The sequence below is a fragment of the Haliotis rufescens genome, unplaced genomic scaffold, assembly GCF_023055435.1.
Source record: "Haliotis rufescens isolate VD_foot unplaced genomic scaffold, xgHalRufe1.0.p SCAF_5, whole genome shotgun sequence".
NCBI classification, from domain to species: domain Eukaryota; kingdom Metazoa; phylum Mollusca; class Gastropoda; order Lepetellida; family Haliotidae; genus Haliotis; species Haliotis rufescens.
The window spans coordinates 49983079-49999444 of NW_025964223.1; the positions used below are offsets into that span (position 1 = coordinate 49983079).

The following is a 16366-nucleotide window of genomic DNA, read 5'->3' on the forward strand; positions in this document are numbered from 1 at the left end:
TGGTCTCTGGATGTCCTAACCATGTTTCACTGTTGTAAATATGGTCATGGAGATAAAAGGCAATTTATTTCTAAAGTGAACAGCTGACTTGATTTCAGTTTCCTGTCAATTCATTTCTTAACTGAACAGCTGACTTCGTATAAGTTTTCTGAGAACCAGTATACCTGTTAAATGTATTCAAATACACATAGTCTCTTTACAGGGGTCACTTCCCACACAATTAACGACTGGTTTGATATGTATTCTCTCTGCAAAACATGCTCCTATAAATGCTTCTGTGACACTTTCTCCATGCCCATTGATGCTTCTGTGACACTTGCTCCATGTCCATTGATACGTCTGTGACACTTGCTCAATGTCCATTGATGCTTCTGTGGTACTTGCTCCATGTCCATTGATGCTTCTGTGACACTTGTTCCATGTCCATTGATGCTTCCATGACACTTTCTCCATGTCCACTGATGCTTCTGTGGTACTTGTTCCAAGTCCATTGATACTTCTGTGACACTTGCTCCATGTCAGTTGATGCTTCTGTGGTACTTGCTCAAAGTCCATTTATGCTTCTGTGACACTTGCTCCATGCCCATTAATTCCTCTTTGGTACTTTCTCCATGTCCATTAATTCTTCTGTTGTACTTGTACCATGTCCATTAATTTTTCTGTGGTACTTGCTCCATGTCCATTGATGCTTGTGTGGTACTTTCTCCATGTCCATTGATGCTTCTGTGACACTGGCTCCATGTCCTTAGATGCTTCTGTGGTACTTGCTCCATGTCCATTGATGCTTGTGTGGTACTTTCTCCATGTCCATTGATGCTTCTGTGACACTGGCTCCATGTCCATTGATGCTTCTGTGGTACTTGCTCCATGTCCATTGATGCTTCTGTGACACTTGTTCCATGTCCATTGATGCTTCCATGACACTTTCTCCATGTCCACTGATGCTTCTGTGGTACTTGTTCCAAGTCCATTGATACTTCTGTGACACTTGCTCCATGTCAGTTGATGCTTCTGTGGTACTTGCTCAAAGTCCATTTATGCTTCTGTGACACTTGCTCCATGCCCATTAATTCCTCTTTGGTACTTTCTCCATGTCCATTAATTCTTCTGTTGTACTTGTACCATGTCCATTAATTTTTCTGTGGTACTTGCTCCATGTCCATTGATGCTTGTGTGGTACTTTCTCCATGTCCATTGATGCTTCTGTGACACTGGCTCCATGTCCTTAGATGCTTCTGTGGTACTTGCTCCATGTCCATTGATGCTTGTGTGGTACTTTCTCCATGTCCATTGATGCTTCTGTGACACTGGCTCCATGTCCATTGATGCTTCTGTGGTACTTGCTCCATGTCCATTGATGCTTCTGTGGTACTTGCTCCATGTCCATTGATGTTTCTGAGGTACATGCTCCATGTCCATTAATTCTTCTGTGGTACTTGCTCCATGTGGCACTTGCTCCATGCCCATAAATTATTCTTTGGCACTTGCTTCATTCCCATTAACTCTTCTGTGACACTTGCTCCATGCCTGTAATTATTCTGTTGCACTTCCTCCATGCCGAACAACTACCGTCCATCTCTCTCCTGCTGTGGCATTTGCTCCATGCCCACCAACAACGTTCTATCTCCCTCTGTAAGTGTCTAAGAAGATCAAAGCTTCAGGATAAAAATGAGGTGATACACTGCTGAGACGCTGGCAACATGGCAAAAAAACACACAACAAAATCACTCTTTTTCTTATTCTATGCCAGTATTTAACAAAGCCAGAAATAACTTAATTATCTAAAAATCTTCCCTGTTTTCTGCCTGGAAAGAAATATGCAGTTAAAAAAGTCAAAACACATCCTTACACAATTATTTCACGGGGATGGTGCTAGGTGCTTGTAAACAAAGTTTACGAGCGAAATGACAAGTTCTACATCATTTTGAAGGAGATCCAAAACAATAATTACACCCTTAATGTTCAAACAAAAATTTTGTAACATACACCCTGCAGTCATATAAAGCAATGGTTATGATCTGAGACATTCAGTGTACAAAACCAACAGTAAGTTGTTACCCTCAAAGATAATTGGACAGGTTGTTAAGATTGAAGCCTCACTCCTCTCAAGTAGGTATCTTATCATTGTTCCTATCAGAACATAGACTTGACTATTCTCAGTTTGGAGCTGACAAAAAACACATACCCTAAGTTGATTCTCAAACATGTTGCCAAGGGTAGCCATTTTGGAATTCTCTCTGTTGTCAGATGCTTGGGAGCAACTTCCTGGCATTTAGGGGTGCTTGAATGACGGCATCATTCTCAAATGCTCTGCTGCTTGGGGAAAGATATTCCTCTTGGACATTCCAACACATATTTGGGTGCAGAAAAAATCGCATGCTGTTTCACCCATGAATGTATGTTAAATAGTGTCGATCACTGTAAGCAGGTTTTTTTCAAAAATTAGTATATTTTATCAAACATTGATATTTTATATTTTTTAGGAAGACGACTAAGATTGAATGTTGTTCAAGTAAAACATTCATACTTTAAGGCATTGCATGAAACTTATAATAATATGTTTTGGTTTGGATTTATTTGTTTGAGAGTTCCAACATTTTGAAGTCAAGACAGTGTGTTCAGAATGTTCTGCACATTTATGGGAATCATATGTTAAAATTATTCAGAAAAATGACAAATGTTTGTCACAGTTAGTTGTATAAGCCATTCCAGATACTTGTGATACAAACTAAGAATACAAAAAAGTCAGAAAAAGACAGAAGAGGTTGGTAAATACTTGTACTTTATAAAAACTCCACATTCAGATAGATAGATATCACAAATATTTAGAGGACAATCCTTTTATAAAATGAGCCCTTAAAGAAATTCAGCTGTCTTCTGTGTGAGGGGCGATGGTGCAGAATCAATATATGTCTGATGGACTGTTAGTACAGTGTCATGTATGACTCTTGCTAAGAAATGTTTGATCAAAGTTACATTATTCAAGGCCTCAGTACAGCTTTAAAAATGTTTTGACATGTGGAGACATTCCCAAATTGGATGCATCAGTGACAAAAATTATGTCTGATGCAATTTCCTCTTTAGACTTGTACCATATGTTCCTGGGTTGTTTTTTTTGGTGAATAATTGACTTGCCCTTGCACGTATTTGTGATGGGTGCCACCGGTGGGGCAGGATACACTCGCCTTTTCGCGAACACCTGGTATCATTACTTTTTGATAGTGATTCATAAACACAAGCTCATGATATAGGCGGAATCGTACAATCAACTCTGCTTTATGAGATTTCTATTGGATATGGAAAGGGTTCTGTCACTTTATTTATTGAAGCACAACACATCAATTACTTGGTTTCACAAAACTACAGAAAAAACAGACAATTATTAACCGTGTCATACTCTCATGTTATCCCAAACATTTGGTATCAGCACTGTAGGACAGCGATTCATAAACACATGCTTTGAAATATGAGATACATATATGTAGTTGGAATGGACTCTGCTTTGAAAGAGACTTCTAATGATTATGGAAAGGCTTTTGTTTTTGTTTTTTTAAGTTAATCTGTAATAATCCGTTCATATGTGCCTGACAAAAGGTTTAGAAGCACTGTGGGTCACAAGAATCAGTTACTTTGTACCTCAAGGAAACGAGGCAAATAAATTCCCCTCACAGCTAGACACAAATGGTGATCAATTCGCCATCAGGTCTACTGGTAGATTGAATCCTCACCAATTACTGCAGTTATCGGAAATAAATAGTTATGAAATGAACCAAGTGAAGATGAGTTGTGAACAATATCACAAGAATGTATTCCTCACATGGCCATTCTCATCTGTAATGTGGCCTGATGATGACCAGTGGTCAGCTAGACTGATGATCGGCTTGTTGCCAGTCCAGTCCTAACTCGCTTACCTGTGCAAGACAAGGAAATCATGTTTATTCAATCTATGTTTATATGTTGTTTTAATGGCATAGTCATCAATATTCCAGCTATGTCATGATCACCAGTACATAAGGGAGTCTGGACCAGACAATCCAGTGATTATTGTTATGAGGTGAGGTGAGGTGAAATTGGGTTTAACATGGCATCCAAGATTATTGCACTTATATAGCGATGTGCATGCACGTGTGTGTGGCTGCTTGTACTAGTCTGGACTGATGCTGATTTATAGTGCAAGCTCACTGAGATACCATGCCGCAGTTTAACATGAATACCCCACTCAGACACAATATACTGACTTCGAGCCGACCAGTCCTTGTTTTAGCCCCTTAATGCTGAGCGCCAGACAGGGTAACAACAAGTACCATCTTTTAACATCTTTTGGTATGACACGGCCGTTGATCGAACTGCTCTTCGGGCGGACACTCTACCACTAGACAACGGAGGATTAGTATTATGAGCAACATCAGTGTCTGAAAAGACACAATCATCCACATCACCCGATATAAGTTACTGGTACCTATCTCTTCTAACCTGGATTTTGCCTAGGGGCTATACAACCTTAGAACTAAGGATAGTATGCTAGTTAGTGGCCCTCTTTATCCTGCTACTAATGTAAAAGTGTGAAGTCTCGGAAAACATTGAAACATTGTTACAAACACACACCAGTAGATTAAAGGAGCAAAAAGGGTACTTTTTTATAACTTAAAGAGAAAACTTAAACTTTCATTTAACAGAATAAGTCTGTTACCAAGATGAACTTTCAGCCACGTTTCTGCTGTTTCTTCATATATTTCAGCTTAAATCCAAGATAACTTATGTTCAAAAAGTTGTGTTCCTTTCTTAAAATATGCAGATCTAATGTCCAAACCAATCCTCATCATACCTCATCCCTCACAGCAACATCTACAAGTCTGAGAGTACGTTAAATCTTTCTTATGTCTGATAACTGATAAATACCATTTTTTATAGAAAACATGTCTCTTCCAATGTTCCAGTCCCTGCCTGACAAAAAGGAGCCCCCAAGACCTTGACAAATCATGGTCACTGCACAGCATTCACCAATCAGGATCCATCTTCTCATGCTATTGTATTTTTTGCACAACATCAGACTGAGTCACAAATCAACTAATGCAGACATTGCATGTGGCCGATTTGTTTTGGGCTTAAGAGTAGCATGTGAAAAGATAGTTTGAGGGAACAATTTTAAGCTGCCGATTATTTTCACCACAAAGAAGTTGTTTGTAACTCACATTATTCTAAGCTTCCTTAAGTACAGGTAACATGTCCAACTTCACTTCATTAATAGCTTTCTTGGCTCATGGATCTGAAAAACCAGGTTATCAAGCTGGAGCCTTAAAACATTGCAACTTGCATGTCAACAAAACTCCCATTTTACATTCATCTTGAAGGCTATGCCAGACATGGTGGCTAGTCCCTGTGGCCTGAAAACTCTGGATTTAAATTTCTCTAAATTATTGTTGACAATAGCTCAAAATATTACCTCTTACTCAAACTAAATTTAATCTGTTGACTTTAATACCTAACAAGGTTACATTGTAATTCTGAAATGTCCAGCAACTCAGAAAATCTGGTCATGTTTCTGTTCTTGAACTTTTACATTCCATTCACCAGTGTTGTGTCTGACCTTTATTTCAAATTTCCTGTCTTTGACCAATCACCAGAAGAATCTCTATACTCTTCCAAAATGTTATACTTTCATATGAAATTGCAGTCCTCTGTTTTCCAAGTGATAAGAATGACATGTTTAATTCCATCAAAGCTAATTCCAAAGCCAACAGTTATAATCTGATCCTTTGTTGCAGAAGAAACTCAATAGAGCCTATGGCCAGTCTACATCCTGTCCAGTACCAGCCCAGCCAATGACCCCCGATACCTTCTCAACCCAGCATCCAGTGACCAGACAACAGGCCAATCAATACCCACTCTATAGATCTTTCAGACAGCCAGTGTCAAAATGTGTCAGCTAACTGATTTATTGTTATTTGATGGGCATCATCACTGGACTTTACAAGCATGGAGTAAAACTAATATTTATATGATAATCATAAACCTTGTGGGTTTTCATACAGAAATGCCCATAGGTTTGACATCGCAGCAGGAGTTATACAAACTGACGTGTCTAAAGGTAGTGCTGAAAGATAGTTTCAAGGCATTTATTGACATGTGTTGATAATTAATATCTTCCCATCAACAAAAGTGGGAGAAGTGATAAATTAGCGCTAAAAGTACCTAGCAACTGAAGGGCTTTACTGGGGAGCTTATTGGTAGTATATATAGTAACTTACCACATTTTTTAAAAAATCAGAAATTTTGAACACTCTGTCTCCCTCCGAAAAAATTACTACCGAGGTAACTAAACATTAGAGGCAGTATTAGAATCCTGGTAAAATGAGTTTGGCCGTATCAACACTTCAGTAGGGTTTCCTATTCCAAGAATCTCCCTGTAACCAAATTAATGTCGGGTCCTTAGACCTATTCCTAGTTGAATCTGTGTCACAAGAGCAGGATCAAATTCCAAACAAGATGTAAGCAAATATGTCAAGAACCTATGCTCACACATAATAGAAAAATATAGTGATGATAGAGTACTGTCCAGTCTTACAAGTACAAAAGTGGGGATTGGACGGGCACAATGGTATTTAGTGAGTAGCATCTGGATGAGTGACAATCATTTAAGACAGGGAACATGTCTTTCTCATCACTCATCATATAGGAAAACATTTGAATGCAGGATTTTTTTCTTCATAAAGAATACATCTTTGACACTAGTTCGATTGCTTTAAGTGTCTTGTCGAGTGGCTCATTTGTTCAGTGACACCATTCAACTCTCAGCCTTGTGCTGCCTGATCAACGTGTACTGCAGGTTGATGCTGCAACTGTATTGTGTCGTCCAGAGTCCAGCAGATGCTGCAGCCCCTGTGACATGTATGAACACTGCTGACTATTGTCATAAGAGCTGATACTTATTTTCGGGGGCTCGGGTGTCTCAATGATCTACGCCACAATTCACATTAGAGTTTGGGCGATGAGGTGTAGCCTAGTGGTTAAAGCGTTAGCTCGTCACGCCGAAGACCCAGGTTCGATTCCCCACATGGGTACAATGTGTGAAGCCCATATATGGTGTCCCCCGCAATGATATTGCTGAAAGCGGAGTAAAACCATACTCACTCACTCACAGTAGAGTTGCTTCCCTTAATTGTGCCAGGATCAATAGGTCTTGATCTTGAATGCTAGATTCAACCTGATAATGATCCCTCATTTGTCAGCACCATAATCTCCTGGATTTCACCAAAGTGGTTTAAAATTTTAGATATTTTCTTCTTTTATCGGACATGAAGCTGACAAGCTCGGCCAGAACTGAAATACTATTCCAAGTGACATAAAACCCACCCCGCTTTCCACTATTCTAGTCAACAGGCTCTGGTACTCAGCCAACCAAGAATTTAAATGTGCTATTTCATCTCACATTATTTTCCAAAAAGAAATTCAAAACTTCCAAGATAAAAAATGATAATGAGTCTCTCAAACCATAATTACACATCTTCTAGAACACATGATAACACACACAAACTCAGACAACTGAAGGAGCTGACACCCTTTGTTCACTGGATGAGGTAATCCATGTCATAACCAACCCAACACTGTGAGGACTACTCAGATGCAGCGAGCATTACTTGGAATAGGGGAAAACGGAGGAAATATCTCCACTTATTGTCAAACAACTGCATCAATTTGTCTGTACATCAATATTCACCTTGCACCTCAGCCACTTGAATAAAAGACTCATTTGATACAAAGTTTCTGAACAGCTCACCGAAAATATACACATCACATCTTGCATGTCGTACAAAACCCAAACCATTATCAAAATGAAGTCCAAATTGTACACGCATGACCAAATCAACAACACAGCTACATTCAAGACAAATCAAATAAATGACATCAGAAATTGCAAAATATCCAAACAAGTATTTTCATCTTCATATGGTATATATATATATATATAACATGTCAACGTCAGAGAACAACCAGATTTGATTATCCAATGAAACAGATTCAATTGAGAGTAAAAGGAACAATAGCAGTGAAAATAATATGAATGGATCACTGAAAATCTGTGATGACGCCAGGTATTCACGGTAAGCATGTCCTGCCCTACCAGCAGCTAACAGACACAAACAAAATAAAACTGGAAATGATGAAGTAAAGAGTTAAATTCAACAATATCCTTCAGGACTTGTAATAATCTTTTTTTATTTTTTCACTTATATTGTTTAGCTTCACAATTATGAATAATTTTTACAAGAAAATACAGAAATTAACCCTGCATATTACTAAAGAAGCGAATATATGGATGTCAACTTCTTTATTATGAGGAACACAACGTTTCGGAGTATATGCTTACTCCTTCAACAGGGAGGCTAAGGAAGAGAATATATGAATGTCAACTTCTTTATTATGAGGAACACTACGTTTTGGAGTATATGCTTACTCCTTCATCAGGGAGGCTACCACCTGATGAAGGAGTAAGCATATACTCCGAAACGTTGTGTTCCTCATAATAAAAAAGTTGACCTCCATATGTTCTCTTCCTTATGTGTATCACTTCTAAATGCCTTTCAAAGACCTGCATATAACTGTTAGGACCACGTTACCAAAGTGAACTTGGTATGAAACAAGGGTAGCCTAAGTATGACGTGCATACTACACACCAATACTAGACACACACAATGAACCGAGGGACATAGAAAATATCACAAGAATATAGTCTACATCTTGAATCATATTCAACACCGGTAGATATGAATCATCATTTGATTGGCTGGATAAAGGTCAGAACTTGCTGACCCAGGGCAGACTTCTTGACCAGTGTGCTTACTAAGTGTTAATATTGGCAAAATTCCTGTAAATCAAAGTGATGAGTCACCTACTGGGATCGGTCACTCGAAGCATGAGGAACCGGCCAGAGGGGAAAGCAACCAAGTCATGTGTTTAACAGCACACCTAAAAACCAATAAGCAGTTCATGAAAATATCCCCATGGTTCCAGCGGGGTGTCTATACAAAGTAATCACAAACTGTGTTTTATGGAAGGTTTCTGGCGTGAGAAAAATGACAACAGTGCACTTGGTTGATTGTGTAATATAGAAAATAATATTGATATGTACTCGAAAATGTGGCATATTCGTTTGGGGAAAAGATTCTTGCCACAGTATCAGGATTTAATCAATATCAAATCTAGAGGGAAACATATGAAACATCTATGAAGGGTGCAATAAAACTGATAAATGTTAGGAACTGAATCAATTGCATGTCACAGCAACCACTGTTCAGCTGAGAAATGAAAAATATGCGTCTGTGGTAGAGTGTTTTGTTTGTTTGTTGTTTAATGCCACACTCAGCAATATTCCAGCTGTATGATGGCAGTCTGTAAATAATCCAGTCTGTAAATAATCCAGTCTGGACTAGCCAATCCAGTGATTGATATCATCAGCATCAATCTTCACAATTGGGATATGCATTAACCAAGTCAGCGAGCCTGACCACGCAATCTCGTTAGTAGCCTCTTACGACAGACATAGTTGCCTCTTAAGATGAGCATGGGTTGCTGAAGACCAATTCTAACCTGGATCTTCATGGATCGGTAGAGTGAGTGAGTTGGGAATAACGGCACTTTGGACACATATTTCATTTACAATATCACAGCATGTCACTTTCATTGACATCTAAGGTCAAGGTCAAATATGTTAACTTTGGCGAAACCCAGAGAACTCCTATGGCATAAAGTTGATTGGATATACATGTAGTCAGAAATACTACTGAGTGAATGTTTTGTAAGCTCCTGCTGACAAAAGCTGCCTTGATATAAGTTTAATATTGTTAAGAACATTCTTGACCCAACTAAGACACTATCCATCAAACATGATCATCCATATCTCCACTGAATCCCACAATAGCTACACTTCACAAGAATGTAGAACAAGGAACCATTCTACACTGACATCATATCATACCATTGGTGCCATGATGGCCTGCAAGAAGACTTTGGTAAACACACTGTATTTGATAGAAAGTGGCTAAGTGTTAGATAAAACATCTGGAGTTTATACATATAGTTTAAAAGTGTCATCTCACAGTACGCCATTAATGATGTCATGCTACAAGTACATAGCATTGTCAGTATTGACAAGAACTTCACAAAGAATTTTAAGAGTCGGAAGATATAGTTTCTTTGTGTTATCTGACCATACAACAAAGACACACCACAGCACAAGTTCGCTGACCATAACACACCATAGACACCATGGTGCTACAAGAGTGTAGATACTTCCTACATCCCTGATGACTCAGATGAAGGTCAGTCAAGTAACATGACCATAGGTTACTGGACATTGGCGCCATGTTGTGACTAACTCGGTAAACACCTCCTCCTAGTGTTTCCCAAGACTATGTTAGTGGCTGAAATTTCACCAAATATCCTCTCTGCCATTTGTTGAGGCTCTCAAGTCCCATCTATCAGACATATCTGTGTAATTGGTGGAATTGATTAAGTCTACTGTAAAGTGTACAGAGGGGAATATGTTGGATTACTATGTATGATGGTGTGTGTGGCTTATCACTAAAGTCACGGTACTAGGACTTGAGTTTGTTACAGCCACGTTTTGTGTATGTAGACTTTCATATGAGTCACAGGGATCAACTGGCTACATGAATTAAGAGGATACCAATCTCTTAGCGCTGAAATAATGGTCGGTAGATATTTGTACATAATCCTAGACCTATTGAATAACTGTTCATTTCTGTCAAATGAGTACCACTTCATGAATATGCATGAATATTAAACAGTAATTTGTGTAAATGCCACAGAATTATTCAATTTCATATAATGTTTGTTTTTAAAAAAAATATAGATATTTTTACAACTGGCATCTTAAGGTAATTCTGCTAAAGGTCATATACATACATGTTTTTATTATCTTTTGAAGGGAACAAATTGTTGATTTTCTTTTCCCTGAGGATTCCCGGGCAGCAAGGAAAGATCCCAGAAGAACAAATTACAAACACGGTATTCAGATGTGACGTGACGAAGAAAAGGAAAATGTATTGCAGCCATGGCTGAGAGCCATTCCTTAGTCTTTTTGCATGAATAATTTCAAGTTTGCATCCATCAATAAAGAAACTTTTAAAGAGCAACTAAACCCCAAGTTATCAGAAAAACAAAAAAACAGTGCACCTCACATATGTCTCAAAACAATCCACAAATTGCATTTGACTATGAACAGACAATCCTGGAAAGACCAACACAGCCTTGTACGCCACCTTCGACCACTAGCTACAGACAGTACTTTACACATTAACCAACACCAGTACATGGAGGTGAGTAACGGAGGCGAGTACTGGAGGCGTCGAGAGCCTGACCTAGTCCGCGTGTCCAGGACCAGATCCGGGATCAGATACAGCAGGCTACATTGTAATACTGTACAGGTCCAGCACTGTAATGGAGCTAATTACACTGCCCGCCACCTGGGACTGGGATTAGTGACCTAAGCCAGGGAAGTATTGTTTACCATGGACAAGCAATGTTATCACAAGTCTTATTTGATCTGAAAACATTTGAAAGATTAGTAGCTTACATCCATAGAAAACAGCAATTTGGTGAAGTAGATACTTACCTTTCATTTAGCAAGGCAAATCATGCTGAATAAGCAAAACTGAGCAATGGCAGAAGGAACGTTTGCTGATTTTACAAATTTTACGTATCCACTGATATAATTGCTGTGGAAGCTACAAGAGTGACATTTTTTTGACAATGACATTTCAACTGTGATACTAAATTCAGATTGACTGTGTTCACAAGAAGAGGTAAACTGTCACACACACACCTTGAATCAATAAATGAGCATAATTTGTTGTTCATGCCTGATAAATACAACAGAATAAAAAATGTGTTTTAAGTTCACCTGAAACACAATAATAATCAAAATCCAGTGATACATTTAAAAAATGATGTCATATGTTTGTCCTTGTCGATCATTTCCTTCACATTGAAAGAAACTGTATAAAATCACATACACAGAATAATTTCAAGCTCAAAGCAAATGCATGCAGCGCCCTTGGTAATGCATGCATGTGTAATCAGTTTAAGATTCAGGTGGAGAATGTGGGTTGATGTATATGTACATTAACATCAGTAGGAATTATCAAACAGTCTTAAAAAGAATGTCTTAAATGCAACACTGAAAACATTTGAAAATGGTATTAATGAAATTGATGACTCAATGTTATAGCAGTATCAGCCGCAGTATAGGACACTGCATCACATTTCATCCTTCATTGCATGTCAGGACTTGCTCAAAAGTGCAATGTAGATATATATTGTGACTTTGAATAAATAGGTTGTTTGTTTGTAAGTCGCTTAACTGCACTCAGCGATATTCCAGCTATACATAAGGTATCAAGTCAAGCCCAGACAAACCAGTGATTGATATTATGAGCAATGTCCAATGTTGATGAGGTATCATGACAAACAATCAACCAAGTCATTGACCTTGAACACCAGACTGATTTAGTCACCTTACACCATTCTAACCCACATGGCTGGCAAAAACATGATGGGATTGAGTTACTTTGAATGTATGGGTAAATATAATCAAATGCAAAAAAGGCAGTATGTTAGTACCCTTGAGACAAGACAGAGAGCATTGTTAATATATTAGGGCAGTGTGGAAGCACAAACAGTAGGATCAGAAACATTGATCTGCACATCAGGGTCAGAAACATTGTTTTGCACATCAGGATCAGAAACACTGATCTTCACAACAACATCAGAAACATTGATCTGCACATCAGCATCAGAAACACTGATCTTCACAACAGCATCAGAAGCATTGATCTGCACATCAGGGTCAGCCACATTGATCTGCACATCAGGATCAGAAACATTGATCTTCACAACAACATCAGAAGCATTGATCTGCATATCAGCATCAGAAACACTGATCTTCACAACAGCATCAGAAGCATTGATCTGCACATCAGGGTCAGACACATTGATCTGCACATCAGGGTCAAAAACAATTATCTTCACAACAGGATCAGAAACACTGATCTTCACAACAGGGTCAGAAACATTGATCTGCACATCTGGGTCAGAAACAATTATCTTCACAACAGGATCAGAAACACTGATCTTCACAACAGGATCAGAAACATTGATCTGCACATCTGGGTCAGAAACACTGATCTTTACATCAGGGTCAGACTCAGACATACTGGAGACATGGAACATTGGAGGTGTGTGTGTGTGTGGGGGGGGGGGGGGAGTGTTAAGCTGTAGCACACAGGAACATTATTAAACACTGTAGGTTAACACATGGTTAAATTACATTTGGTCAGATCATGGTCATATTCAACTCATGCATGCGGCTGTTGATAAAAATTATGTTAATTGACATATGTGCACTGTCTACGCAGACATATTGCAGATATATATTGAAGACATATGATGCATTCCAGACATCAAAATGGAGATAAGTGTTGTAGGAATAGATATGTGAGACACCATGAGCACATATGGGATACAAGCACAAGGTGGAAAGATGGTTGTGACACACTTCAGTGCAATGTCGCTAGATATGACAGGACAGTTTGGAAATACAGTGGATAGATCCGACAATAGTCATCTCCAGGAAACAGATGAGAAACACTGAAGATATGTGAATAGATGACACACACTTAAGTACAATGTAGCAATTTGATACAGAGTTAGGAGAATAGACAGACTTCAGTAGAATATGGATAGAGACTATTCTGTATTCAATATGGTTAGATACACGAAACACGTGGATAGATAAAGCAGACCTAAGTTAAGGAGGGACTAAGTGTAAATTGGACTGAGATAAGAGACTTCAGTGTGATGAGCATATAGATACTGACTTAAGTGCAACATGGACTGGATAAGAGACTTGAGTGTGATCAGGATAGATACACTGACTTAAGTGCAACATGGACTGGATAAGAGACTTGAGTGTGATCAGGATAGATACTGACTTAAGTGCAACATGGACTGGATAAGAGACTTGAGTGTGATCAGGATAGATACACTGACTTAAGTGCAACATGGACTGGATAAGAGACTTGAGTGTGATGAGGATATAGATACTGACTTATGTGCAACATGGACTTAGATTAGGGACTTGAGTGTGATCAGGATAGATACACTGACTTAAGTGCAACATGGACTGGATAAGAGACTTGAGTGTGATCAGGATAGATACACTGACTTAAGTGCAACATGGACTGGATAAGAGACTTGAGTGTGATGAGGATATAGATACTGACTTATGTGCAACATGGACTTAGATTAGGGACTTGAGTGTAAGGAGAATAGATGCACTGACTTAAGTGCAACATTGATATAGCCTTGAGTACAATGGGGAAAAATAAACTGACGTAAGCATAACATGGATAGAAATGAGAGACTTGAGTACAAAGTGGACAGATACACTGACTTAAGTGCAGCATGACTAGAGATGAGAGACTTGAGTATAATGTGGACAGATACACTGACTTAAGTGCAGCATGACTAGATATGAGAGACTTGAGTATAATGTGGACAGATACACTGACTTAAGTGCAGCATGACTAGAGACGAGAGACTTGAGTACAATATGGACAGATACACTGACTTAAGTGCAGCATGACTAGAGATGAGAGACTTGAGTATAATGTGGACAGATACACTGACTTAAGTATAACACGGATAGAAATGAGAGACTTGAGTACAATGTGACTAGACAGTCAATGTGTACAAAGTGTGAACTCACCACCTGTTGACGGGACTACTTCATCTGGGAAACAATGAGCAAGCAGGATTAGAAGGGTTAATAAGCATGTATTGGTACTTAATGGGTTAATCAGCGATTTGGCAGGGGTTTCCACAGTTATAGAACATTTACAATGAAACAAAAGCTTGGCTTCAACTGTTAGTAATGCCATGACAAGGAAACATCTACATTGCCATCGTATTCAAATGATCAAACTAGTCCAAAGTACATAAAAGGTCTTATATTTCTGAGTTGATAAAGAAAATTATGATTATTATTAATTATGTTAAAGTCGTACATATGTCAGTAGAAAATAAGTGCACACAGGAGAGAACATCACACAGAACATAAGTGAAGACATTAAATGTACACAGTGGTACTGGTTGTCCAAGACAGCAAAGGGGAATTAAGAAATATCATTTTTGTTTTTGACTTATTATATTATATAAAATGAATTGTTTCGGGTACTTATAGATAAGTTACATGAATTAATTTTCAGTAACATTTCTCACAAGGGAGGACAGGAGAAAGTTAAAATAGAACACATAAAAACTAAATATTTTTCATTAAAGCAATTTGAATTGGTAGGCTTTTATGGATGAATGTTTTAGATCGATTTCATTCTGCATTAATCTCTTTACTGTCACATACATTTCTTGTGTTTAATCATAATTGTGACCCATAAATAGTACAAACAATATGTAGTATTCACATCTACAAATATTCATTTTCTATTCTAATTATATTCAGCACTATTTCTCCCTTTTACACCTAATGGAATCTGTTTTTGCAGTTTCTTTGAGACAGATTATTCTCTGGCTTTGCCGTTTTGAATTCGCATACGTCTTAATGCCTAATCTGCCACATTAAAGCACTTAATTCAATTTATGACCAAGTTATTACACATATTTAGTTTAAACAAAATCAATATCAACTATTACTCACGCCAGTCTAGTTTAGGAGTTGTTACCATTCAAAGTTCTCAAGAATAAATAACCAATTCTAAGAGAGTGAGTCACAAATCTTATTCTCAGACGTCAATTCTCCAAGGCCACACAACAGCTCAAGTCTTTCATAAAAATATTCCCCAGCCAATAAATATTTTGATTGGCATACAAACATGGAATACAGGCTTTAATAACTACTTCCCTTTAAGATCCTAATCAAACCAGTGATTAAGACACACTTGGTGATAAGCTGACTACACTGACAATATCCGTGTGACATTAAGGAGGACGTGTGGAGAAAGATAACAAGGGTATTCCCTCCCCCTGCCAATGCATGTTTCCTTTCATCCCTACCCCTGACAATCAGCTTATTACCCCCCAGTTTGTTAATGACCCCTGGGTTACATGCATGAGCCAAGACTTCATTTATAACGTCTCTGATCATTAACTCTGTAAATGGTTTCCTAACTAGCATGCATATCCGTTAATCTGTCACCGGGATCCAGGCATGTGGCGAGCAAGGAGAAGAGCGGCTCCCACTACACACTGTCATGGAATTACTGGCCATTAGGCTAAACAGGAACAGCAAATCGGGTGTAACCAACACTTAACGTTAAATAGGAAAAAAACT

At 38.3% G+C, this 16366-nt stretch overlaps 1 protein-coding gene across 1 annotated transcript in view; it reads right to left on the bottom strand.

The window, feature by feature from the left end:
- Window positions 1-15163, bottom strand: part of LOC124127034 (protein kinase C-binding protein NELL2-like) — a 116825-nt gene extending 101662 nt beyond the window's left edge. Inside the window, exon 1 of the mRNA XM_046490506.2 lies at window positions 14789-15163. Coding sequence (XP_046346462.2) covers window positions 14789-14960 — 172 coding nt within the window. The 5' untranslated portion in view covers window positions 14961-15163. The remainder of the gene's footprint in view (window positions 1-14788) is intronic.
- Window positions 15164-16366: the final 1203 nt, after the last annotated feature.